Here is a 26,498-nt window from a genome sequence, read left to right as displayed (position 1 = left end):
CATAGGGCTTTCCGGAAGGCCACTGCAGCCAAGAACCAAGCTATGGATTGAATCCGTAGCTCGGTTCTGCAAGAGATCTGCAGCCGCGGACTGAGCTATGGATTGAATCCGTAGCTCGGTACTTGGCTGCTTAGGCCTTCTGGAAAGGCTTGACTGCAAAATGCAGGCCCAAACGCAGCTGCAGAACTTCGGCCCCAGAAGAAGTGGACCGGCTGGGTGGGGCTGTCGGTGCCGGAGATGAGGTAAGGCCTACCCCGAAAATAAGACCTGGTGTGCTTTTGGAGGCAAAAAAACCCAAGTAAGACCCGGTCTTATTTTGGGGAAAACACGGTATTAACTCGGATGAATGTTGTCCAATCTTTTCTGGAAAACCCATATCGCTTCTCTTCTTTTGATTTGCCTGTTCATTTTAATCATCATTCTAGGAATTATGGCGGTGGCCCATCCAGCGCTTAATTCCTGCTCATCTCCTGTGAACAGCTATTACTTCATCACGGAAAAAAGCAGTCCAAGTAGCAATTTTGACCGAGGTTTCCAGTTGATTTTTAAATAACAACAGCAATAATAATAATAATAAATTTGAACGTGTTGAACGGCATCAAATATCCACATCTGTCCATCCCAGGTCCTTGGGAAGCACTCAATAGGTGGACAAAAATGCCTGAGCCTCTGTCTGAACCACAAATTCAGACACAGGAACAAAATCAACAAGTTTTTATTTTAAATATTTGTCACGACTCACCGAGGATTAGAGACCCAAAGCACATTTGTCTAAAGACAGGGCACATTGTCACCTATTTCACTTTAAATTCGCCTCGTGAGGTAACAGCAGGCTGCAGAATTTAGGCTGCAAATGGGATCCAGTCATGTGCATTCAAATCCTTTCTTAGGCATGAAAAGCTAAGTAAATTTGGACGTTCTCTGCCAGGGCAACCCAAATGGTGGGACTGTTGTTTTAAGGGGAAGAAGGAACATTGTGTCCTCCCTTTAGAGCTGTGCAAAATAAAGGGAGAGAAGGGAATAAGTCCAATAAACAAACTCAAGGCTAAGTGGAAGATCGTTCTGTAGTGGCAGCTACTGTAGTATCTTTTATGTAAGTCGAGATGTTTGTAGATCATAAACAGATGCATATATCCATAGCATTCTGACTTGTTTTTCATCCTTTAAATGAATATGATTAGTGTTTGCCAAACAGTATCTGCCTTTTTAAAAGGGCACGGAGAGAAGAACACATTTCGGCCTTATTTGAGATTAGGATTCCAACACACAAAGCTGTCAGCATCTTCGTGATTTAGAACACAAACAAGTTTTGAAGTCCTCTCAACGCCTTTCATGGTTTAATAAGCTCCACGTTGGGATAAAATTCACTTACACGCATGCACAAAATGTAATTTTTCAGTCCACATGATAGTGCCTTCCGTTCCATGAGCACTAATGTTATAAAATTATCCTCGCCCCTTATGTTTGATATCTTACTCCTTATTCTGGACATATCGTATAAAGGGGCTGTGTGTTGTGCTTCTAAGGAACACCTTCTAAACTTTTTGAATTATAAATGAAGGTATAATGGCTCTGAAGCTAAATGCTGACATTAAGATGGGGAAATCCCACTGTTACGTGAAAATAGAAAGCAGGAAAAAAAACATGACAGTTTCCTGGGAAGCACACTGCCAGATCTGTTTTTCCACTGGCTAACTTTCACTTCAACATTCATATTTCCACTGGCTAACTTTCACTTCAACATTCATAAACTACAAATCAATGTTTGAATGCGTACATACAGTTTAATCCTTTGGTGCACATGAATAAACAACGAGATACGCTAAGTGCAAATAACGAAGCTTTGTACCAAATCAAAGCTTGCCAAGTGACTCACCAAAAGTCACAGGTAATGGATGAATCCTGAATCTGAATCTATTAGAAGGACTGGACGCTTCCCTGCATCGTTTAACTTTCTGAAACTTTCTTCAATTGCAATATAGTGTGTCTTCATGCTTCTAGTCATCTAATGCAGGGGTTCCCCAACCTCCGGTTTGTGCACCGGTACCGGGCTGCAGCATGCCAGCAACCGGTCCGCACAAACAAGCAAAGCCCCATCCGTGGGATGAAGGCAGCACACAAAACCACGCATTCTCCAGTCTGTGGAAAAACCCTGCTCCACGGAACCGGTCCCTGATGCCCAAAAGGTTGGGGACCTCTGATCTAATGCATTAGCAACGTCAGGATCAATTATCCTGCTTGTCGCTCCTGTATACTAACAAAATGTGTTCTTACTGGTCTGTGTCTCTCTCTATAAATTTGGTAAGCGCTGAATGGTCAGCTCATGAAATGGTCTACCCTTCCTTACTTGGACGAGCCGACACCTTCCTCTTGACATTGTCTCTCTAGAATCTACTCAACGATCAAGGTGTTGCAAAGCGCGACTCTCCTGGGTGGTTTCTGCGATTGTGCAATTCTGTCATTGCATACTTTCCTCCACCCGCGCAAACAACTTCCAAAAATAGAATCCGGAAGCTAAAACTCTTGTTCTCCCCTCACCCTATTTGGTAGAAGACTCGTGTTCTCCCATGACTTTATTGGCCATCACATAATTTAGCTAGCTTCGTTTTAAACCAGCTAAACTATTGCGTGATCCCAGCACTGGTGTTGTTCAGGATTTATTAGGCCACGTGGTTAAGCCATGGGTGACAAATTAAGGCTGCTGTTGCCTGTTGGGACTCTGCACAGCCAGGGCGGCTTCGATTTTGCAACTGCTTCTTTGCTTATCAATAAAATCGATGGGTAGGTTGGAAGCAGGGGAGAAGCACGGGATCTTCACTCAAGGAAGCGAAACCCATATAGGCAATCAATAGCGATACCATTGCTTCCCTGAATCCACAATCCTGATTTCCAGAATTGGTGAACTGAAGACACCACTAAAAAGTGATCTGCCAACTGCGGCAGCATGAAGGCCAGAGAATAGATTGGCTCTTTGACAATTCCTCTCTGCACAAAGTGAGGACTTGAGATCGCCCAATAGTGATCTTGTTCAATCCACTTTTGCAGCTGTTAAGTATGTTCACATACTTTTCTAATCACTTTTGGAAATTGCTTGTTAACTTGCTCTTCAGCTATCAGGAACCTCTCCATTGGCAGGTTTTTGCACTTGGTGAGCTTCCTTCAAAGCCTTAGCAAAAGAAGTTTGAAATACAACTTTAAGGACTTATTTTTTTTTTCTGAAACAAACAACCAAAGGGTGATTAAAACCTTGATTTTAGAAAGTCACAAATTAACTAAGTGTCCAGGTAAATTTGAAATAAGGTTTTAGAATTAATTACAAGAATCCTTCTCATAGGAAAATACTTTTATTTTGATTTGTTTTTTTAAAAAAATGATACAGTTAATAGAGAATAGAGCAAAATATTTTAACACTGGATAAATTGAAGGATATTTTTGAACAAAGGATCCAGGAGCTACGTTTAAGGGTGTCTACCTCTCTAGATAAGACTTTCTTTAAAGTAAGTTTTGGAGGAAGACTGAGATTGATCTGAGAGTAAACTTAAAAATGACAAGCTACAAGAATGGTGTGGAAAAAGATGCTACACTGACATAAAAACACAAATTGGCTGATAGCTTAGTAATTGACAGGGGTATACCAATAACAAACCAAGAGAGTGAATTGGATAATTTCCTAGATTGGATTTACAAAAGAGGGTGGTAAAACCTTTGAAGAAGTTCGTGAGAGTAGTAATTTATGACTGAAACGAAAACCAACCCAGAGATCGAAAGGAGCTGATCCACCCTTCTGAATTATTTGCAAATAAAACCAGGTAGAAGGTAACTGAGTTCAGATGACCTCAATCCTGTTGTCTTGGATACTCTTCACAGCTCAAGTATTAGTGGAATGTCCTTACGTCTCATAAAATCTAAAGTTCAGTTCCTTTCTGCTGGGGACATGATAGCAGTGTTCCAATATCTCAAGGGCTGCTCCGAAGAAGAGGGAGTCAAGCTATTCTCCAAAGCACCTGAAGGCAAGACAAGAAGCAACGGATGGAAACTAGTCAAGGAGAGAAGCAACCTGGAACTAAGGAGACACTTCCTGACAGTGAGAACAATCAACCAGTGGAACAAGCTGCCTCCAGAAGCGGCGAATGCTCCAACGCTGGAAGTTTTCAAGAAGAGACTGGACAGCCATTTGTCTGAAATGGTATATAGGGTTTCCTGCCTGAGCAGGGGGTTGGACTAGATGACCTCCTAGGTCCCTTCCAACTCTAAGCCTAGTCTAGTCTATTATGTGCTGCTATTTCATTTTTTTCTTTTTTAAAGAGATGTTTCTGGTCTAAAAAGAAAAAAGGTTGGGAGAAAAAGTTGGAAAATATAAAGGAAGTTGCAAAAAGCTGATTCTGTCTAGACATGGCCAGGTTGACATCTGCAACTCTGCAACTCTTGGGTATTCTCTGGTTGGACTAGATGACCTCCAAGGCCCCTTCCAACTTTGTGGTGTGTGTGTGTGTGTGTGTGTGTGTGTGTGTGTGCGCACACACACACACACACACACACACACAACTGAATGCACCTAAGAAAAATTGAAAACAGGGGTGTTGCTTGCATCATTTCAAGATTGTCTCCTGAACTGAGAAAGACAGGCATACAATATCTTCCAACGCACACCTCCCCATAGGCCAGGGAGATAAATCGTGAAGTGAAAGATCCAGTATTTTGCAGCATGCAGAACTGCAGGACAGAACATAGAATAGTAGGATTGGAAGGGACCTGGGAGGTCTTCTAATTCAACTCCTTTGCTCAGGCAGGAGACCCTATACCAGGGGTAGGCAACCTTGGCTCTTTTATGACTCGCGGACTTCAACTCCCAGAATTCCTGAGCCAGCATAGCTGGCTCAGGAATTCTGGGAGTTGAAGTCCGCGAGTCATAAAAGAGCCAAGGTTGCCGACCCCTGCCCTATACATTTCAGAGAAATGCTTATCCAGATCAATCTTGGGAGGGAAAGGCACTCTTAATAAATGCCTGGAGCCTATGAACCTGCCCCCCACCCCTCCCTCCAGCACGTTATATTGTGTTTTGCAGACTTGACTGCCCCCAAATGAAATGTTGGCAACCCAAAACCCAAAACACTGAACGAAACTAAACGAAAGGTTTGGCACACTGTGCCATTACTTTTTCTAGGCCAAAATTAGGAATAGCTAAGGAGGCCCCGATTCCAGCAAAGTTACAATGTTCTTACATTAAGTTATCAGTGGAATTATTAGACAGCTCTGGAATTTCCCCCGCCCCCCCCCCTTTTTTTTGGCATTAACATTCTCCATCATGAGTCTTTTAAAAAAAAAGTGCTGGGATACTTAAAAGTTTTGTTTCATCAACAATAGATTTTAATTGCTTTATTTGGCCTAATTCCCGAGATTGCTTTAGCCAGTATTTTCCTTTTTAAAAAATAAGTGCAATATATACCGTATTTTTCGGACCATAAGACGCACCTGACCGTAAGACGCACCTAGTTTTTAGAGCACGAAAACAAGAAAAAAAATATATTCTGAACCAAATAGTACCAGTATACTAGGGTACCACACCTTCGGACCATAAGACGCACCCTCATTCCCCCCCCCACTTTTGGGGGGGGAAAGTGTGTGTTATGGTCGGAAAAATACGGTATACATATCTGTCTCTGACTCTGTCTCTTTTTATCTATCATCTATCTATCTATCATCTATCTATCTATCTATCTATCTATCTTCTACCTACTTACCTACCTACTCACTATTATCTATCATCTCTCCATCTACGTATCTATCATCTCTATCATCTATCACCTATCTATCTATCATCTATCTGTCTGTTTGTTTATCGCTAGAGAGTGTATATGTATGTTATTCAAATCTGGAATTGTCTGGTTTAGAGAATAAGGCAACCTCCAATTATTTCTCAAACACCAGAAGACAGCTATCGGGTCACCCGTGATCTACGTGAGGGTAAATGCTTACGAGTACAAAAGTTGTTCAACCTCGAAGACAACAGTGTATAAAATGGAACTGGCCCAGTTACCTCAGCTTAGAAACAATGTATGTAAGTCAATAAGCTAATCAGATAAACAAAAATGCAAAAAAATAAACAAGTGTTCTTCGTTAATTTTTCCCCAAAGTACCAGAGATAGAACTTCCAATAAAGGGGAAAAGGGCAATATATGATTTCTTATGACATTGTCCGGTTATAATTATTTAGATGACCAATGTAGGCGTGATTTATCCTGCGCAAAAGCTGAGCCGTGCCGAATCGAGGAGCATTTCTCTAAATTATCGATCCGATTAACAAAGTTCTGTGCCTTCTGGCCAGCATCTTGTAGGGAAGATGACAACAGCCAGAGGTTGGACGCACGCAAAAAGCTTCGTTACTGCGAAAAGCAGAGACTCTTGAAGGCATTTTTTTTTATGGATTGCGAACAAATGAGTATATAATAGAGGAATGTCTCCGATCGTTTCAGATGGTCACACTGAGGCTAGGAAAACACTCAAAGGATGAAAGGGATAGTATGAATAACAAAAACACAAGTTCAATAGATGAGAACGCGGGAGATGTCCCGCCTTTTAAAAATATCAACAAACTGTGATGTAAGGTCTGTCCTAAACATGGGCTCCCAATTTCAGCTCGTGAATAAGAAGGAACCAATCAAATGCGAGAGGAAGCCAGCATGAGGCCTTTGTCGGCAGATACCAACCGACGGGATGGGCAAAATAAGCAAAGAACCACCTCAGAATGTAGTGAAAATAACAAGACGGCAAAATATAACAAGGTAGTAAGAATTCGTAACAACTCCTGACGGGTCCACCGAACAATGAGGACAGAGCAGGTTACCTTCCTAGCACAGCAACCAAGATACAAAAAGTCCTTCGAGTGTCCGTGTGTATAAAATGCAAAAAAAAAAACAAAAAACCCCCACAAGCATGTGTGGAAGGTGACTAACAAGAAAAGGAATCCGCATTAAGAGACCCTGGGACCTTTTTTCCTCAAAAGACCATCTTGGGTGCATTTGTCTGTCAAGATCCCGTTTGATCTTTTAACAGCCAACGTGAACAAGGGACATCTGGGTGTCATTTCTGTAAAAGTAATGTTTCACATTAAGCAATTTTCTATCTACCTGATAACAGTTAAAACAGATTTGCATTCTACTGGTTTAGCCCAATATTCTCAGAAAACCCAATTTGATCAACCTGTTTTCTTTTTCTTTCTTTCTTTTTCTTTCTTTTTCTTTCTTTCTTTTTCTTTCTTTCTTTCTTTCTCTCTTTCTTTCTTTCTTTCCTTTTTCTTCCTTCCTTCCTTCCTTCCTTCCTTCCTTCCTTCCTTCCTTCCTTCCTTCGTTCTCTTTCTTCTTTCTTTCTTTCTTTCCTTTCTTTCTTCTTTTCTCTTTCTTTCTTTCTTTCTTTCTTTCTTTCTTTCTTTCTTTCTTTCTTTCTTTCTTTCTTTCTTTCTTTCTTTCTTTCTTTCTTTCTTTCTTTCTTTCTTTCTTTCTTTCTTTCTTTCTTTCTTTCTTTCTTTCTTTCTTTCTTAGAATGAAGTCAGCTGCATGCTTCTTCTCTGGGTTTATCTGAATCCGAATCGTGACATTTGTAATCAACCAGCTGTTTAATCTTTTGTATCTCCAACTGCAAGTACTGCATCCAACTTAAAAGCTCTTTTAGGACGCTGAGCTTGTCGATCAGAAGGTTGGCAGTTTGGCAGGTCAAATCCCGAGTGCCGTGTAACAGAGTGAGCGCCTGTTACTCGTCCCAGCAGTTTGAAAGCACGTAAAAAATGCAAGTAGAAAAATAGGGACCACTACGGTGGGAAGGTAACAGCGTTCCTTGCGCCTTTGGCGTCTAGTCATGCCGGCTACATGACCACGGAGATGTCCTCAGACAAGCGCTGGCTCTTCGGCTTTGAAATGGAGATGAGCACCGGCCCCTAGAGTTGGAAATGACTAGCACACATGTGCGGGGGAACCTTTACCTTAACTTGAATCTGGAATATAGACAGATCGTCATTATACCTAGGAAACCAAAGGTGCAAAATTTGTTCTAAAGATTCCAACAATTGCTTGTGCATGAGTGACAGTCCATACTGAGCACGTTATTGCTTTCGTAAATTTATAAATCATGAAATTCGTAGTCATCCAAGTACAATTGCTATGCATTCTGTGTTCAGATGTATCCAGGAAGTCATCTGTGCATTTCTAAAGAAAGACACAGGAACAAGGAACATGAAAGGACAGATGTGTATAATATACAGCTAGAAACAGACAAAGTTACTTAGGATGCTGGGCAACTGATTCATATTTATGACGGTCGCAGTGTCCCAGAGTCATATGATCGTCATCTGCAAACTTCTGACAAGCAAAGCCAAAGGGGGAAGCAACCGTGTTACTACTTACTTAACAATTTCAGTGATTCATTTGACAACGGTGGCGTGAAATGTCGCAAGATGGGGCAAAAGTTCACTGAGCAACTCTCTCACTTAAGCAACGGAAATGTAGAAATTGTGGTCCCACAGGAGTACCTGTAAAGATTTTTTCTAAAGAAAAGGGTTATAGAGTGGTTCCGAAATAAAGCAGGTGGTTCTGACCTCCAAAAATATGAACTAGGACTCACAAGTCAAGTGCTGGGGAAATCCGGAGACTCAGGCAGTTCAAATAAATATAAAGATTTATTGCAAGGTTGAGCTCTCTACGAGAATCTGACCAACTAACGGTCAAGGGAAATTGAGCAGGAGATAAGAAAAGCATTCAGTGTGGGCTGAATTTAGATCTCTTACAGACAGTCAGGGACTGGAGACTTATGACGCATTTGACCCCTCCCTCAGGCTCTGCCCGGTCATCTCCTACACAACACCTCGATAAGAGTTAGAAAGAATTATGCAGAACCATCTTAAAGAGACCAGGTTGGGTTCTGATCTGAATGAAGATTCATACACGTCCTGGATGTGCCGGGGGGTGGGGGTGGGGGAAAGTATCACTGATGCTTACATTCAACAACAGCACCAGATTTTGGATTAATATAATAACCCTAGATTTTATTTAAGATGAAATCGATTTGGAAATCTGGGATCAGATTCTGAGAGTTCTGATTAACACAACTGAATGAAAACCAAGTAAACAATGCAAAGCCCAAATAGGAAAGATAAACAACTATCTCCGCACACACACACACACACACACACACACACACACACACACAGGTTGTAAATTTCCTGATTGGTTCTAGCTGACCCCTGAAGCAAATTAGGAAAACAGCATATTAAGGAATCTTAGCTTAACACAATCTACTTTTTCTTTTCAGAGCTGTGAATAGGACAATTCACCCAGAACAAAGACTGAACGGCAGGCACACCATTCTAAAAATTCCACTGTGTTGTCCTTCAGAAGTTTTCCCTCTTCGCGCTTTCGTGAAACTATTCCCATTAATTTGGTCAGCGGAGTAAGAAATAGGCAGTTGTTTAAATATCACTGTTTATGAAACAAAGAAGCATCAAATGTTACTGCTCTTTTGTTCACTCGGACTCTCTTTTGACTGTATATATCAGGGGGCCCCCCATGAATGTTTTAGGTAACATATATGGCGGGGGAAAAATATACAAAACTTCAGAAAAATCCCCCAAGGGGTGACTATTTAACAATCTACCTAACCCCCACAAAATTCTCTTTTAAGTTCAGTGAAATTTGATTTTAAGCAGAAGTTCTACTTATCTGCCCTATTCTGTTGTTTTCATGGGCATTTGCTTTCTCAAATGCTCTTTGATGTTGTCTTCGGCTTTGGTTTTGGTTTAGTTTTGGCCACGTGCGGAGAAAAAAGGGGCAATCCACAAGACACAAAGCATTTTGAGTGTGCATTCCACTGTTCCCCAAAATCCATCTGGTAAGGGCAGTGGCGTAGCGTGGGTTGTCAGCACCCGGGGCAATTTGCGCCCCCTAACCCGGTGACGTCATGGCACCGCCGAAAAGACGCGCCCCGCAGCGGCGTAGACTTTCCAAGAAGAGTCGCGCGCATGCGGGATGCTTCCGGGTCCCTCTCGAGGGCGGCTGGGCGGGGCTCCGACCTGCAAGAGCCGCTGCATTCAAGCTCGCACGTGAACCCCGCTAAATAAAGCCACGCATGCGCACGAAGCTAGGCCAGCCGGCCGGCGGGTCCGTCTTCGTTCGGCCAAGCCTGCCGGGGCGCCTGCGGGGCGCTTGCGGTTGGCCTGAGCCTGGGCGGAGAGTTGGGCGCTTCTATTTATTTTATTCAGTTTATGTGGCCGCCCATCTCACCTGCCGGACTCGTTTCGCTTTGCAAGAAAGAGCAGCTCGAGAGCGGAGCCAAGCCGACTCTGTGCAGCCCTTGGGGCTCCCTGAGCAGCTCAGTGCGAGCGCGCCCCCCCAGATGTTGCGCCCGGTGCGGCCGGCCCCCCCTGCACCCCCCACGCTATGCCACTGGGTAAGAGAGAACATTTTATGAGCATCCGGGAATCTGGGACCCAGGAGCTCCATTCCACCCCAAGCATGCACTGGAGAATTTCAGTCTCCACGAGTAAAAATTCGGCAAAATATTACGCACCAATTGCAAGGAGAAACTTAAAATCTGCCCGAATCCCAGCAAGTGACTGAGAGGATTGTTTCTCAAATTCTTTTCCTAGGAACCACAGCCCCCAGTGGACAAATTAATTCAATGGACAACGGAAAGCATCCAGAAATGAGCACGGTGATTTCGCACAAGCAGCAGGAATTCTTCTGACTACAAGCCTTTCCTTCGAGCAGAATCAAGTCTCTTCCTTTCCGCACCCGTGTAGAATGTCAAATTTCTTTGAAAAAACTTTTTGCAGTCTCCCATTTCTTTCTGGGTGCACCATCCATCAGTTTTTTACTCTCTCTACCGTGTCTGTTTCAATAGCCTCCTGAGTTATCATCCTTCCAATATTTTGAATCTTTTCCCCCTTCTAATTATGACCTTCAGATGCAGCTTATGACGGCAAGATCCTTCTGTTGCTACAGTCCTTACAAGATTCTTCTATTGCTTCTATTCTTCTATCGGAGATGAGGGATCATTTTTACTACTGTAGTTGGTCTCTTCTGCACAATCCTCCCTTTCATAGATTTGGTCCTTCCCCAGCTCCATAGACCGGTACCGGGCCGCGGCATGCCAGCAACCGGTCCACGCAAACAAGCAAAGCCCCATCCGTGGGATGCAGGCAGCAGACAAAACCACGCACCCTCAGGTCCATGGATAAACATTTCCCCACAGAACCGGTCCCTGGTGCCCAAAAGGTTGGGGACTTCTGATCTACCACATCCAATGTAAGAACTGCAACAACCACTATGTAGGGCAAACAGACTGGCAGAACGCATCCACGAACAACAACAGGCAGTCAAAAGGCACGACCAAAATTCTTTAATTTCACCACATGCAGACGGATTTAACCATTGTTTCGATTGGGAAAATGTGATCATCCTAGACCAAAAATGCCAGGGAATTTCTAGAAGCCTGGCACTCTTGACAAATCAGCCATCAACGGACACATTGACTTTAACAACATCTGTAGACTGTGCAAAAAAGACAATCCACCAGCCCCAAAGAGAAAAAAGACTTCAGCATTTCTCCACCAGGAATCAGCACTCAGATCGGCATAGATTAACTTCAAGGTCAACTTCAGACCAACAAATCAAGTAAGACCCCAATCGAGAAACTGCCAAAGAGCCATTAGTAAACAACCCAACCAAAAGAATCCTTTAAGACCGTCCTACCCACACAGACAGGCAAGACACCAGAATATAAAGCGACAGTGAACAGCATCCCTTACTAGCACTGATGATGTTACCTAGTTAGGGTAAGGAAACTTCTTTCAAGAAAACAAGCAAGCTCAGAGACCATCAAGGACTCCTCAATTTTTAAGGCTGTCTCCCAAATCCACAGCCAGCCCGAATCTTCTTTGGGAACTGGGAAAGGCTAGAGATATCTCTGCACCTCCTGGAAGTTATAGATCTACCACAGAGAACATCTGTAGTAAGGTTACAAATGCTATGAAGTGAGGAAAACCCTGCACACCTTCATCTGCTCTGCAAAATGCCAAATTTACTCACCGCCTTCCCATGTTTTGTCTTTTCCAGGGCCACAGAGGACTGATCCACTCTATGAAAAACTAGGGGGAGAGGCAAAAAATGGTAGCCTTCGTCCAACATTTCTATTTAAGTTAAAATAAGCTACTGTCGATCAGAAGGTCGGCAGTTTGGCGGGTCAAATCCCAAGTGCTGCGTAACAGAGTGAGCACCTGTTACTCGTCCCAGCTTCTGCCAACCTAGCAGTTCGAAAGCACGTAAAAAAAAATGCAAGTAGAAAAATAGGGACCACTACGGTGGGAAGGTAACAGCCTTCCGTGCGCCTTTGGCGTCTAGTCATGCCGGCCACATGACCACGGAGACGTCCTCGGACAAGCGCTGGCTCTTCGGCTTTGAAACGGAGATGAGCACCGGCCCCAAGAGTCGGAAACGACTAGCACGCATGTGCGGGGGAACCTTTACCTTTACCTTTACCTAAGCTACTGATGGCTGGTATAACTTAAGAGCTGTAGAAGCCACTGCCTGTCAGGGCAGATAATGGAGAGGTAGACAGGTGGAGAATTGCTGGCTGGGGAATTCTGGGAGTTGAAGTCCGCAAGTCTTTTAAGTTGCCAAGTTTGGAGACCCTTGCTCTAGTGATAGAAGAATGCAAGGTAATTGGTGCAGGAACTTTGCCAGACTGAGTTCAAGACTTCATGGACACGTCCATGCTATTTTCTCGGTAACTCATGGTCTTTATCCGAGGTGTTTTCCAACTTTCCCCGTCTGGCCTACATCAACAGAAATCCCACCGACAACCAATGGACTGTTACAATCCACACAGCATCATCACAGCACGCTGACCAACCAAGGGATTAGTATCCCAAGGATGCTTTTTTTTCAGGAGGCAACCTGACCTTCTCATTTTTCTTTGAAGACGTTTGGCTTCTCGTCCAAGAAGCTTGTTCAGCTGTGACTGGATGGTGGGGAATGGAAAGCATTTCAGCTCTTCAGTCAGAGCTGAAGAAGCTTCTTGGGCGAGAAGCGAAACATCTTCAGAGAAAAACAAGAAAATCCTGAAAAAGCATCTTTGGGGATAACTATGCCTCCTCAAAAAGCATCTTTGGGATAACTATGACCTGGCTGACTGGGAATCTCCATAGACATTAAGGGATTAATACCACGCAAAAAAAAAATCCAGCAAAAAACAATATAATCAAGGAACTATAAAGGTAAAGGTTCCCCCGCACATGCATGCTAGTCGTTTCTGACTCTAGGGGCCGGTGCTCATCTCCGTTTCAAAGCCGAAGAGCCAGCGCTTGTCCGAGGACGTCTCCGTGGTCATGTGGCCGGCATGACTAGACGCCAAAGGCGCACGGAACGCTGTTACCTTCCCACCGTAGTGGTCCCTTTTTTTCTACTTGCATTTTTATGTGCTTTCGAACTGCTAGGTTGGCAGAAGCTGGGACGAGTAACAGGCGCTCGCTCTGTTACGCGGCACTCGGGATTTGACCCGCCAAACTGCCGACCTTCTGATTGACAAGCTCAGCGTCCTAACCCACTGAGCCACTGCGTCCCTATCAAGAAACTACCAAGGGGAAAACCGCACCCCCATTAACACTGATAAGGCAAACTACAGTATATAAACAGGGAGCAAATCCCACACTCAGTAGCACTGATGATGTTATGTAGTTGGGTAATGAAACATCTGCAAGTGTACAACCAAGCTCAGAGCCCACCAAGGATTCCACAGTTCAAGCTACAGCTATTCTCTTTCATTTTAGCATGTTGTAAAACACATTTTGATTTCTAAATCGTGATGCTATGGCTTAAGGATTTATGTCAACCCAGCCAATTCTAGTTTAGTCAATAAAACACAGATTAAACAGATTGCTTAATTCTTGACTGTCTAATGCCAGGGCATAAACTTTGATATAAACTAACAAGGGCAGCTGAGATGCCCAGATTGGGTTGGTTCGTGTATGCAAATTCATTATGGGATACCGTTCCTTTGTGAATTGGCCCCCCTCGGGGATAAAATCTTAATTTGAACTTGAAGATAATCCTTTGATTATTAATAATAAACAACTCCAGCTGCCAGTCAGCTTTGAAACATCCAGTACACCAGTGAACAAAGAAGTGATGCGGCTGGTTTAAATGACAGATTGGAAAAAAAATAAAATAAAATAGCACAATCGCAACAGAGATGTATTGTGGAATGGAGAAGATGGATCGAGTATATTCAGAATAAATATGGGACTAAAAAGTTTCATTTAGCATATGAATAAGTATTAGTTTTATATGATGTATTATTAGGTATTCATTATTAGTTAGTTATTTAGTTATTTTAAGAGGAGTTAAAAGTGCGATAGAATTTAATGTGGTTTTTTTTAGTTAGCATATTCTAGCTTAAGTTTTTAAAAGTTAATACCCTGTATTCAGCTCTGGGAAGTTGGGGGGGGGAAGGGCGAGGGAGGGTAAGTGGGGGGGAGGGGGAGGGAGGGAGTTTATGTTTTTAAAATGTATTCTAAAACTTTTCAATAAAAAAATAGCAAACTTCTATTATTTCATTTGTTTTGTCGAAGACGTCTACCTAGAGCAACCTACGATGATGAATATGGGAAACTATGAGGAAACGGTTCAGACGGAGGACTTCTCTGGACTACCTTATATATTTGCTTGAAATGTACTCTTATGAATTAAAAGTTTATTTTGGCGTACAAGGACAGATGTTTCTTGAGATAAGATTGTTCATGAAAAGGATTGCCAAAGGATTAGAGGTAACCACTTAAATATAGGGGAAGCCGGGGAGGAACCTGGGGGTGGAGTTAAAAGGGGGATTAGCCTAGAATCCCTACGTAGCCACAAGTGAAATCCAACCACCCTTGAATTCCATTGACCCTTCTCTAACCCCTAGCAGGTGCGAACTCTTACTTGAGAAGATTCCTCTGCATAGGCATGAGTAGCAATAAATCAGTTTAATTGGACCTTTCACGCCTGACATTAACAGATTTATAGCCCACAGATTCATGATGGATGTTCACATTTTTATTTTAGATAACAGGAAGAATTAAACTCCAGTACGAATTGCAAATTTAAAGAAGCCATCTTCGGTGCAATAAATAAGACACGTTAAAACTCTCCAGTTTGATCTTTAGACATCGTTCACAAAATAGCTGCTCCTAAGACCAGACCCCCACACACATTATTTTCCATGTCTTGGAGAAACAAATAAATAAACAAATAAATAAGTGATAGACTTTTGGATTTGAAACCATTTTTTTAAAAAGGTTTTTTCTGACATCAGATCTCCAAGTACGCCTTGCGCGTAACAGGATCATCTACACAAACCTGTCACTGCAAGTTTGTGTAAACAAGGGTATTTTAGGGGTCCTGTCAAGAGTTGCAATTAAATACTATTTCATTTACACCATCTGTCACTGCAAGTCTGTATTTTAAAGAGTCCCATCAAGAGCTGCAACCAAAGCCTATTTAATTTCAACCCTATTTCATTTTTTTAAAAAAAAATTCGAAAAATGATTTGAATAGCGTGTGGAGAGACAAGAGAGTGAGCGGAAGGCGATTCACCTCCCGTCTTTAAAGCCCTCCAAATCGCTTTGATTCAAGGAATGCAAGGACACAAAACTGGCTGAAAGCTTAACATGCAAATCAATTACACGTCTTTACCGTAAGCCGTGTCTAGATATCCAATTCTTGGCTGACAGCTGTATGCGGTTAAGTCAGAATAATCTAGCAATCGATTCAGCTTATGGGGGGGGCTTACAGGGATCCCCGGGAGATAAGGGAAGAACGACTCAGTGCCGGTGAAAGACTATCTACCCCAAGAGCTCAGGAATATGAGCTTGAACACGGCCAATTGATATACAGGATCTTGGACCAAGGGAGGCCGCGGGAACCGGGTGAGGCAGCAGATCCAGCTTCTCAAGACCTGCTGGGGGGGGGGGGGTGAGAGAAGTGGAGTGTGTGTATGCTGCAGGCAACTGTTTTGGCTCCTGCGTAGACAGGCTTCAACAGATACTGGAAGAAAACAAGTGCCCGGACACACATGTCTTTTCCTGACAAGAGTGGAGAGAAAGTGTGAGACAAGCCGACTAAATTGCATTTAGTCAAACCGCATGGTTGGAACGGAGGATATGTCGTGCGGCATTCTCCTCCCCACCCCCAAGTCTTTTTGCGTTAATTTCATTTCCCCAAATAAAATGGGTTGGGCTGATGTTTAAGCTTGCAAAAAGAAAAAGAGTAATCTACAAGCCTCTCGATCCGTGATCTTAACTGTGCATGTCGTGTGTTTGTGTGTGCGCGTGTGTGTGTGTGCGTGTCCCTTTATCACACTGTTTGCAGTTCTCTATAACGGCACGACTAAAACGGAACAGTTCAGTTTACCGGAAATAATCCAGAGGGTATTGGAAGGAAGTAGTGCAACCATTTTTCACAATGGTTCAATTTGGAAAAAAAAAATTTAAAACGTTGTAAATACTTTTCTTCCAAGTATTGGAGGACGAACCGTAAGGTGAAATATTCTTTGACTGGAGGACAGATTATCATTTACCGGGGGCGGGGGAAAAAAAACTTTTACACCTTTATGGCACAAAGGACGCACTGAGATCTAGAGTTAATGGGTTTCCCCCTGTCTTCCTGCACTTAACACTGCATGCATCTCAGGAAAAAAGATGCCCTTTTTTGATTTGCGGTATATCCAGGTATCGCAGCTTGATTAAAATACGACAGCAAACAGCAGTGAAAAGGGGGTGTGCGTCAGCCTTTGGCGAGGTTGCCAGGTTAAGATCCGCCTGCTCAAATTCTCTGCAAAAACCATCATGGTGAAATCGCTAACCGGGTGAAAGGGTTGCATAGCTGATTGTTGGCATCTGTTGGCAAAATTCTAGCGGTGCAGCCCTGTTGTGCCTTTGGAGAGTTACGAGGAGCCGGTGGCGAAGAGGAAAATCTGAAGGAGAGGCATAACTTTCAGAGTTGAAAGGTCAGCAAGGACAGCCTGGAAAGAAAAAGGGAAAGATTATAATATTTCACGGAGGTGAAGGTCGGCGAGTAACTGCTTCTATTAACAAACACGCATAGTCGTTTTCTGCTTTGACTTTGACCGGAAAAGAGTCGATGGGAGATTTTCAGTCATCCAAGGTCATGGTTGTCCCAAAGTTGCTCCTTCGAAAGGAGCAGCCGGATTTTTCTTTCTCCTTGAAGACGTTTCACGTCTGATCCGAGAAGCTTCTTCAGTTCTGACTGAAGGATGAAGGATGGAAGGAGTTATGTTCATTGTAGCCGGGGTCACCTGAATAAGCCCACAGCCTGAGGGCGCAGGTAAAACTTCCTATAATAATAATAATAATAATAATAATAATAATAATAATAATAATAATAATAATAATAATAATAATAATAATAATAATAATAATAATAATAATAATGAAGAAGAAGAAGAAGAAGAAGAAGAAGAAGAAGAAAAGAAGAAGAAGAAGAAGAAGAAGAAGAAGAAGAAAAAGTAGTAGTAGGTGGAGCAGTGGGCTAATGCCTCCTTAAGTAACACCAGCTGCCTGCAATTAGTGCAGGTTCGAGTCCCACCAGGCTCAAGGTTGACTCAGCCTTCCATCCTTCCGAGGTAGGTAAAATGAGGACCCAGATTGTTGGGGGCAATAAGCTGACTTTGTAATAATGCTGCTTGGGGGGGGCGAAAGCCCTAATAGGCAGGCATATACATAGAATGAAGGCTACTGCTAAGCTTGTAAGCCGCCCTGAGTCTTCGGAGAAGGGCGGGATATAAATGGAATTTTTAAAAAAAGTAGTAGTTGGAAGGGACCATCTAGCCCAACCCCCTGCTCAGGCAGGAAACCCTATACCATTTCAGGCAAATGGCTGTCCAGTCTCTTCTTAAAAACCTCCAGTGTTGGAGCATTCATAACTTCTGGAGGCAGGTTGTTCCACTGGTTAATTGTTCTAACTGTCAGGAAGTTTCTCCTTAGTTCTAGGTTGCTTCTCTCCTTGACTAGTTTCCATCCGTTGCTTCTTGTCCTGCTTTCAGGTGCTTTGGAGAATAGCTTGACTGCCTCTTCTTTGGGGCAGCCCCTGAGATATTGGAACACTGCTATCATGTCCCCCCCTCACTCTTCTCTTCGTTGAACTACCATACCCAATTCCAGCAACCGTTCCCTATATGTTTTAGACTCCAGTGGCCTCAATGACGGTCAGAGAGAGGGCTGATGATGACTGCAAGGAATAGAAATCCTTCCATCCTCAACCATTTAGTCAGAACTGAGGAAGCTTCTTGGGCGAGAAGCGAAACATTTTCAAGGAAATCAAAATCCAGGCCCTTTTGAGGGGACATCTTTACTGAAAAAAAGCCTTTCACTTTGATCAAGGTTAAACTCTCCAAGTTCACTGAAAAAGAGTCAGAACAGAGCTGGAGGGGACCTTTGAGGTCTTCTAGTCTGACCCCCTGCTCAAGCAGGGGACCCTGTACCATTTAAATGTTTTTAACTTATTATTGGGGCTGCTAGTTTAATTCTTTTTTAAAAACTTTTGTATTATTGTATTTTTATTGTTATTAGCCGCCCTGAGTCCTTCGGGAAATAGGGCGGCATATAAGTCCCAAAAATAAATAAAATAAATAAATAAATTTCAGACAAGTGACTGTTCAGTCTCTTCATAAAGAGAAGAGGCTGAACACAAGATGTTTTAAAAAAAAGCTTCATGTTCTTCTTTTAGATACATCAGAGTGAGTGTCCTACCAGCCCGTTCTCTGATTTTTGGAAGCCAACCTCTTTTATACTTGGTTATCACTTTCCAAGGCTGGCCTGATCATTCCTGGGAATAAACATTTCTTCTTGATTATGGATTTCTTGCAGCGTGATCTGCAGGATGACTCATTTTAGGAAAACCAGAAAAAGTCTCCCCTCCCTTTCCCTCCGCAAATAATTGAGTGTCTATCCAAGGACTGAACAATTTAAGACAGAAATTGTTCAATATCTATCCAATGTAAGTAAAATTGATTATCTTGTCCATGGGGAAATGAAATTATTTGGAGCTACCTGAAGATGTACAGGTATAGTATAGGGGGTACCTTGCTCAATAGTAGTAACTGTGAGAGGGATCTCGGAGTCCTAGTGGACAATCACTTAAATAAGAGCCAGCCGTGTGCTGCAGCTGCCAAAAAAGCCAACACAGTGCTAGGCTGCATTAACAGAGGGATAGAATCAAGATCAGGTGAAGTGTTAATACCACTTTACAATGCCTTGGTAAGGCCAGACCTGGAATACTGCATCCAGTTTTGGTCACCACAATGTAAAAAAGATGTTGAGAAAGAGTGCAGAGAAAAGCAACAAAGATGATTAAGGGACTGGAGGCTAAAACATGTAGGGAACAGTTGCTGGAATTGCATATGTCTAGTTTAATGAAGAAAAGGATGAGGGGTGACATGATAGCAGCGTTCCAATATCTCAGGGGTTGCCACAAAGAAGAGGGAGTCAAGCTATTCTCCAAAGCACCTGAAGGCAGGACAAGAAGCAATGGATGGAAAGTAACCATGGAGAGAAGCAACCTTGAACTAAGGAGAAATTTCCTGACAGTTAGAACAATTAACCAGTGGAACAACCTGCCTCCAGAAGTTGTGAATGCTCCAACACTGGAAGTTTTTAAGAAGAAACTGGATAGCCATTTGTCTGAAATGATATAAGGTTTCCTGCCTGAGCAGGGGGTTGGACTAGATGACCTCCAAGGTCCCTTCCCAATTATGATGATGATGATGAAGCTTCTTGGATGAGAAGTGAAATGTTTTCAAGAAAAAAAAAATAAGAAAGTCCAGTTGCCTTTTAGACAACACCTTCAGGACAACCATGATCTGGATGACTATGAATCTCCACAGACATCAGGTCTCTTTTAAATTCCAGAAAACCTGGTTAAGACAGAGGCAAAATATATTGTCTGCTCAAATAGAACTCAGGTTTACAGCTGTCAAATTCAAACTTCTTAGTCTGTCATCATTTTATCAGTGGGAAAAGTTAGACTTAATACTTCAGACTAGTTATCAAAGCCATAAAGTACTCTTGAGTTGAAAGGAATATTCTCTGTGTAATGACGGTATGAGACAGAAAAACATATTAACCTGCCATCTCTATACTGTGAAAGGAACTGCCTGTTCCCATTTTGCTGGTAGAAATGAACATTTATCTCCAAATTGGCAAAAAAAAAGCCATCCGTTTCATAGGTGTTGACATTGTCTCCTTTCATCTGAGGTGATTACTTTGGGGGGAATGAAATGCAGATACTTTTCTGCCAAAGTTTTTTTGCCCAACAACTGAAGCACGGGTTTTATATTTCAGCAATTCGATATTTTGCTTGAGAGAAACTGAGGGGAAAAAATATCTACCCAGTGAAAACAATGATGATCAAATGCAGAAAAATGTTGCCTCAAAACCCCCCCCACACACAAACCCCCGGATATCTTGTTATCTTACACTGGTATTAGAAAAGTGATTCTGTTGTTCCGGCCGCATTCGAGAATGAAAGAAATATTTTAATCAAATATTGCATCAATTCGATAACGGACTGTTAAAAAACAACAACAACCAAGCAACGTATGAGGATCTATCTAGAACAGACATGTCAAACACAAGGCCCAGGGGCCAGATCTGGCCCGCAAAGTGGTTTCATGTGGCCCCTGAAGCCATTTTGGAAACAGTGAGGGAACGGTCCCCGCTGCCTTGGCCCTGGCCCAGAGACCCTCCTTCTGCAAGAGACCCCCAGATCTGTCCCACTCCTGCCCAGGCCCTCATAGGCACCCTTGATGCCAATGATGTAGAGCTGGCCATGCCCACCCAGTAGGCCATACGCACTACAGCTGCGCCCACCCAGTAGGCCGCGCCCACCCTGGCCATACCCACCCGGCCCCCCGAAGGGCAACCACAATGCTGATGTGGCCCTCAATGAAACTGAGTTTGACACCCCTGATCTAGAATGATATCTGTGGTTTTAGCAAAAAGCATAGAGAGACAAATGTTTTTCTGGAACGCTGCTTTGACATGAGCATCAAGATGAGGCGCATAGCTGGCACTGAACAAAAGCTGGGAGCATCTTCCCATCCATACTAGCTGCAAGCCATTGTTAGTAATTAAATAAGGCAGTAGGGTAGGTTGAATAAGATTCTGTGATCTGCAAATATGTGCTCTAATCTTACAGGTGTAAAACTTTCCTTAAGTATAAATATGGTGCAATAAATCAATATAAAATATTCCAGTTTTGTTTGTTCTGATTTAGGTAAAGCATGTATCAGAGCCACAAGAAGCGGCCAAGCACACATTATTTTGTAAGAATAAGAAACAGCAGCCTACAGTTGCATCAGATCACTGATAGCTTTATGATTGCAGGGAACGCGGTGTTCCATGCAAAATGTTGCATTGTTCTGTGTTTCTTGCAAGGGAAATGATGACTTCTCAAAAAGAACGGAAAACGCTGTGCCCGTGATAGGTTAGCATTCACCTGGTTGCAACCTTCTGCAAATAAAAATAGGAAATGGCATTTGACACCGCCGAACTCAAAACTATTCTGGGTGCCTGTTTGAAAAATTGTAACATTCGTTAAAAGAAAAAGAAAAAACGTGGCTTTGCAAAAAATAATAATCAAAAGGGCTACTGGATTTAACGCGAGATGACATTAAACTTCATTGTATATTAAAGAAGGTACACCCTGCAACTAACTACTGTAACATAAAACATGTGCAGAACGAAAATAACTTTTCCAGAACCAAGAAGATCAGGATCATCAACCAGGTGGGAACATTCAACCTGATAATTCTTTTTCAGCGTTGATAATCACAAAATAAAACTTATGGCTAGTATTTATAAATGCTAAACATAGTGTTTCTTTATACGAACAATAAAGAGCTCACGTTCTAAAGAGCTCATGTTCTAAAGGAGGGGGGGTCTCGATTTATTATTATTTATTTATTTTGTTTATTTGTATCCCACCTTTATTATTTTTACAAATAACTCCGGGCAGCACACATACTTAATAGTCCTTCCAGCTCCTACTTTCTGCACCACAACAACCCTGTGAGGCAGGTTGAGCTGAGAGAAAGGCTTTCATGACTAAGGCGGGAATTGAACTCACGGTCTCCTGTTGTCTAGTCTGGTGCCTTAACCACCAGACCAGGGGTCTTCAAACTTGGCCCTTTTATGACTTGTGGACTTCAGCTCCCAGAATTCCTCAGGCACGAATGCCTGGCTGAGGAATTCTGGGAGCTGAAGTCCACAAGTCATAAAAGGGGCAGGTTTGAAGGCCCCTGCTTGTGGACTTCAACTCCCAGAATTCCTCAGCCAGGCACGCTGGCTGAGGAATTCTGGGAGCTGAAGTCCACAAGTCATAAAAGGGCCAGGTTTGAAGGCCCCTGCTTGTGGACTTCAACTCCCAGAATTCCTCAGCCAGGCACGCTGGCTGAGGAATTCTGGGAGCTGAAGTCCACAAGTCATAAAAGGGTCAAGTTTGAAGACCCCTGCACTAGATCCACTCTTAACATTTTTGTTCTCTTTTATTGTTATTTGGATTGTTTTCAATGAATTTATTTCGGTTTGCAGTATTCTTAAGTAAAGAGTTATGAATTCTTTTGGGGTTAACGTTCCAATGCAAAACTAATTTCCCATTTTTAAACAGATACATGCCCTCTATTATTTAGTTTATTTGGTTTCTATCATGAGGGTTGTTTTTTTTTCCCCCTACCAAGAAGGCTATTCAAAGTAAATCATGGAAAATAACAGAACAGCAATCGAAACTAAATGTTGGTTACCGCACTGTGGCTATTGTTCTGCTTTGTTTATCGATTTCTCAAAGTGGCTAGTCCCTATTACAAAGGGGTAATTTGTCGGAGTTCTGTTTAACTCAAGCAGAGTTTCTGAACAGTTCTACCAGAAGGTGAAAACGAAGGCTGGAGGAAAAGGGGAAAATTCGTGTTAAGGATGGAGGTGGAAAGACACGTAAAATAACTTTAACTTCTAATAAAGTCGCAATTCTAAGCGCAACGTAGCCGGGAAGAATCCTTGGATGCTTTAGATGGAAAGCGGCAGGCATTTCAGAAAACAAGACGGGACAAAATATTGCTGAAAACAAAAATAGCTACAGTGAAGCTGATTGGTGGAAGTCTCTTTTTAGCTACGTTTGACCATTCTCTGCACGACTCTGCAGATTTTATTAAAGGAGACGGCAATCCGAGGAAAACTCCCAAGCGGAACTGGGGGAAAAGAAAAGAAAAAAAAACAACGCTGAAGGTTCACAACCCCAATTTTTTTTCTCCTTCAAAACAGTTGAAGAGTTCTTAACAATTGCAATATGGATTTTCACAACATCACCTGAACTTCTTCCAGGGTAAAAAAAATATAAAAAATTAAAATTAAAATCGGCCGAGAGCCCTGACGCTGCGAGCTATGTGCCCATGAAGCTCAAATTACTCGGGTTGGCGACGCGTCAAAAATTATTTCCATATTTCTACGACTGAAACTTATCCTTACTTCAGCTGCGGCGAGTGATGTCACCTCCATTAGATTCCCTGCTCGGAAAGCAAACACAGCAGCTGCCAGCACTGGAAGAAAAAAAAAAAAAGAAAGAATGTGCAGCATTTAGACTGGTGGCCGTACTAATTAGTTGTTAACGATACTTTCGGTCTAGTTATTCTTGAGTTCCGTTCAATATTCTTCTGGCTTGGTGAGGGACTGCCAGTTTGTCAGAGCAATGGGAACGTATTTAAAGAGACCTCCGACGTGCATATAAACCAAGTTTTCTCTAAAGCGCATTGTGGCGTTTGGGGAAGGACCACTCACATGGATTGCCTTGATGGCCGTTATCCCACTGCCCCTATTTTGAGGCTAAAGAGAACGGGGAGTGTGTGTGTGTGTGTGTATGTGGGGGGAGAGATAGCAGCTGCAATCCCACTCCTCAATATAAAAAGGAGTTTTTATACAGCAAGGGTTTACTGGCTCACAATTAAAGGTTAGATGTGATTTACCCGAAGTAATATCGACAGGGTCGATACTCAAGGGCATAACCTTCCTACGGAAGAACTAGCAGAATGAAGAATAAATAAGAATCCGTTTCTGAGCGGACTGTGTCCTCTCTCTCAGACAAATAAAATGGGAAAGCAGTAGCATTCGTCTCAATTGTTTATACAGAATATTTACCTATCTATTTATCTATCTGTCTATCTATACACACATAAACATAGTGGTGGGATTCAGCCGGTTCGCACCACTTCTGCAGAACCGGTAGCTATTTTTTTTTTGTTATTGCCCGGGCCCAGAACGGACTTCCGGAAGCGGCATCCACACAGAGAACGGGTTGTTCACCTGTTTGAATCCCACCACTGCATAAACACACACACACTAAATTAGCAAAAATGAACCACCGACTATGGGAAGGAAGGAAGGAAGGAAGGAAGGAAGGAAGGAAGGGAGGGAGGGAGGGAGGGAGGGAGGGAGGGAGGGAGGGAAGGAAGGAAGGAAGGAAGGAAGGAAGGAAGGAAGGAGGGAGGGAGGGAGGGAGGGAGGGAAGGAAGGAAGGAAGGAAGGAAGGAAGGAAGGAAGGAAGGAAGGAAGGAAGGAAGGAAGGAAGGAAGGAAGGAAGGAAAAATCAGTGGTTCATTAATGCTGGTTTGGTTATGAAGCTGTGCAAATAATTTTATCTTTGGCAAAAGCAGCGGAGATAGTGGAAGTACGTTAATCGGCAGATGGCTCGTTTTCACTCTGCTGAAATCACAGAGTTCCTGCAAACCAAACCATTGTGGTTTTGACTGCAGAAAGTCTGCTTAATCACAACTGATATACTGCCGGATTCAACAAAGCAGTGATTTCCAGATTTCTGCGGGGCTAAAGAAAATCCGCCCTCTCAATAAAGCGGTTTCTCAGATGAGAAGACCTTTTGCCTTTGTTTGATGAAAAATGGCGGGGGAAAAATGTCTTCAAAAGGGATCTTCCTCTTACTTTTGCTCCCACTTTTCCAGAGAGACAAGAGAATTTTTTTTGCTACTGCCTACCAAGGGACCAATGCAGTTTTAATTTTTACGGGGAGCATCGCTTACTTTCTCCTCATTCTGTACCCACCACAAGCCTCGACAAACTCTTTTCTTTTCTTTTCTTTTTTTTTTTACAAAAATTGGAATTTCCTTCTACGAGCAGTAAGAACTCCCATCCGCTCAACGTTACCAGCCAGAATTTCCAGAGTGTTGTATCCCAAAATTCTGTCCCACAAAAACAGCAGCTGATCGGTAGCCAGGTAGCCAGAGAACGCCCGTACCATCCATTTAAATGATATTCTTAGACTGCAAAAGAGTGAAAAACACACGCATTAAAAATTATACTCTTCTCAAACGCGCTGCTTCTACAGCTTTGCAAGCTTCGGCTTGCGTATCTTTGCACAGATTTCTCCACCCTACGTTGAAATGTTTAACTCTCCCCTAATTGTTATAAAAAGGCTATTCTTCGAACACTCGAGTTAACGTGATGCATTTGAGTTCCCGTTGGCTAATTCAAAATGTATCTCCTCCCAGCCTCTTAAACCGACTGTTATTACCTCATGCCAAAGTAAAGAATTCTAAGCAAAAAAATAAAATAAAAATCAGCATCAGTTCTAAAGGTAGAACATGTGCTGCAAATAGGAGTAAACATATATGTGGGTATTTGGGGCATCGCAGAACATAGGGACCTTGGAGATCATCTAGTTCAGGGGTGTCAAACTCAATTTCATTGAGGGCCGCATCAGCATTGCGGTTGCCCTCAGGGGGCCGGGTGGGCGTGGCCTACTGGGTGGGCGTGGCTAGAGTGCGTATGGCCTACTAGGTGGGCGTGGCCAGCTCTACATCGTTTGCATCAAGGGTGCCTATGGGGGCCTGGGCAGGAGTGGGACAGATCTGAGGGTCTCTGGCAGGAGGAGGGTCTCTGGGCCAAGGCCAAGGCAGTGGGGGCCGTTCCCTCACTGTTTCCAGGATGGCTTCGCGGGCCACATGAAACCACTTCGCGGGCCGGATCTGGCCCCCGGGCCTTGTGTTTGACATGTCTGATCTAGTTCAACCCCGCAGATCAAGCAGGAAACCCTATACCACTCCAGACGAATGATTGTCCAATCTCTTCTTTAAAACCTTCACTGTAGGAGCATCCACAACTTCTGGAGCCAACTCGTTCCACTGATTTGTTTTCCCTGCCAAGAAATTCCTCCTTAGTTCTAGATTGCTTCTCTCTTTAATGGTCTTCCACCTATAGCTTCTTCTATTTAGATAAGCTTTATTTTATACCTTTGGACAGGAATCTTCAGCTTTTTCAGAGGTAAGACCTACCTGGGCATTCAAAGGTGCATTTTGAAGGCCCATTCTTGAGCAATACATCCCATATAATACTTTTCTCTTGCAGCCCATCCTTAGACCGGGGGGGGGGGGTGTTTGATCTATCAGCCAAAAGAGCAGCA

The 26,498-nt window shown here is 43.0% G+C and overlaps 1 protein-coding gene across 1 annotated transcript in view; it reads right to left on the bottom strand.

Moving 5' to 3' along the window:
• Positions 1-15,061: 15,061 nt before the first annotated feature.
• TBC1D19 (TBC1 domain family member 19) overlaps positions 15,062-26,498 on the bottom strand; it is a 74,625-nt gene continuing 63,188 nt past the window's right edge. The window contains exons 19-21 of the mRNA XM_081332637.1: positions 25,244-25,359; positions 23,558-23,628; positions 15,062-17,043 (exon numbers count right to left, since the gene is read on the bottom strand). Coding sequence (XP_081188763.1) covers positions 16,966-17,043; positions 23,558-23,628; positions 25,244-25,359 — 265 coding nt within the window. The 3' untranslated portion in view covers positions 15,062-16,965. The remainder of the gene's footprint in view (positions 17,044-23,557; positions 23,629-25,243; positions 25,360-26,498) is intronic.

Source organism: Vipera berus (assembly GCF_964194415.1).
Source record: "Vipera berus genome assembly, chromosome: 7".
Lineage (NCBI taxonomy): Eukaryota > Metazoa > Chordata > Lepidosauria > Squamata > Viperidae > Vipera > Vipera berus.
Note: the sequence above shows the minus strand (reverse complement) of the source record. Positions and strands in the feature narration are given on the sequence as shown.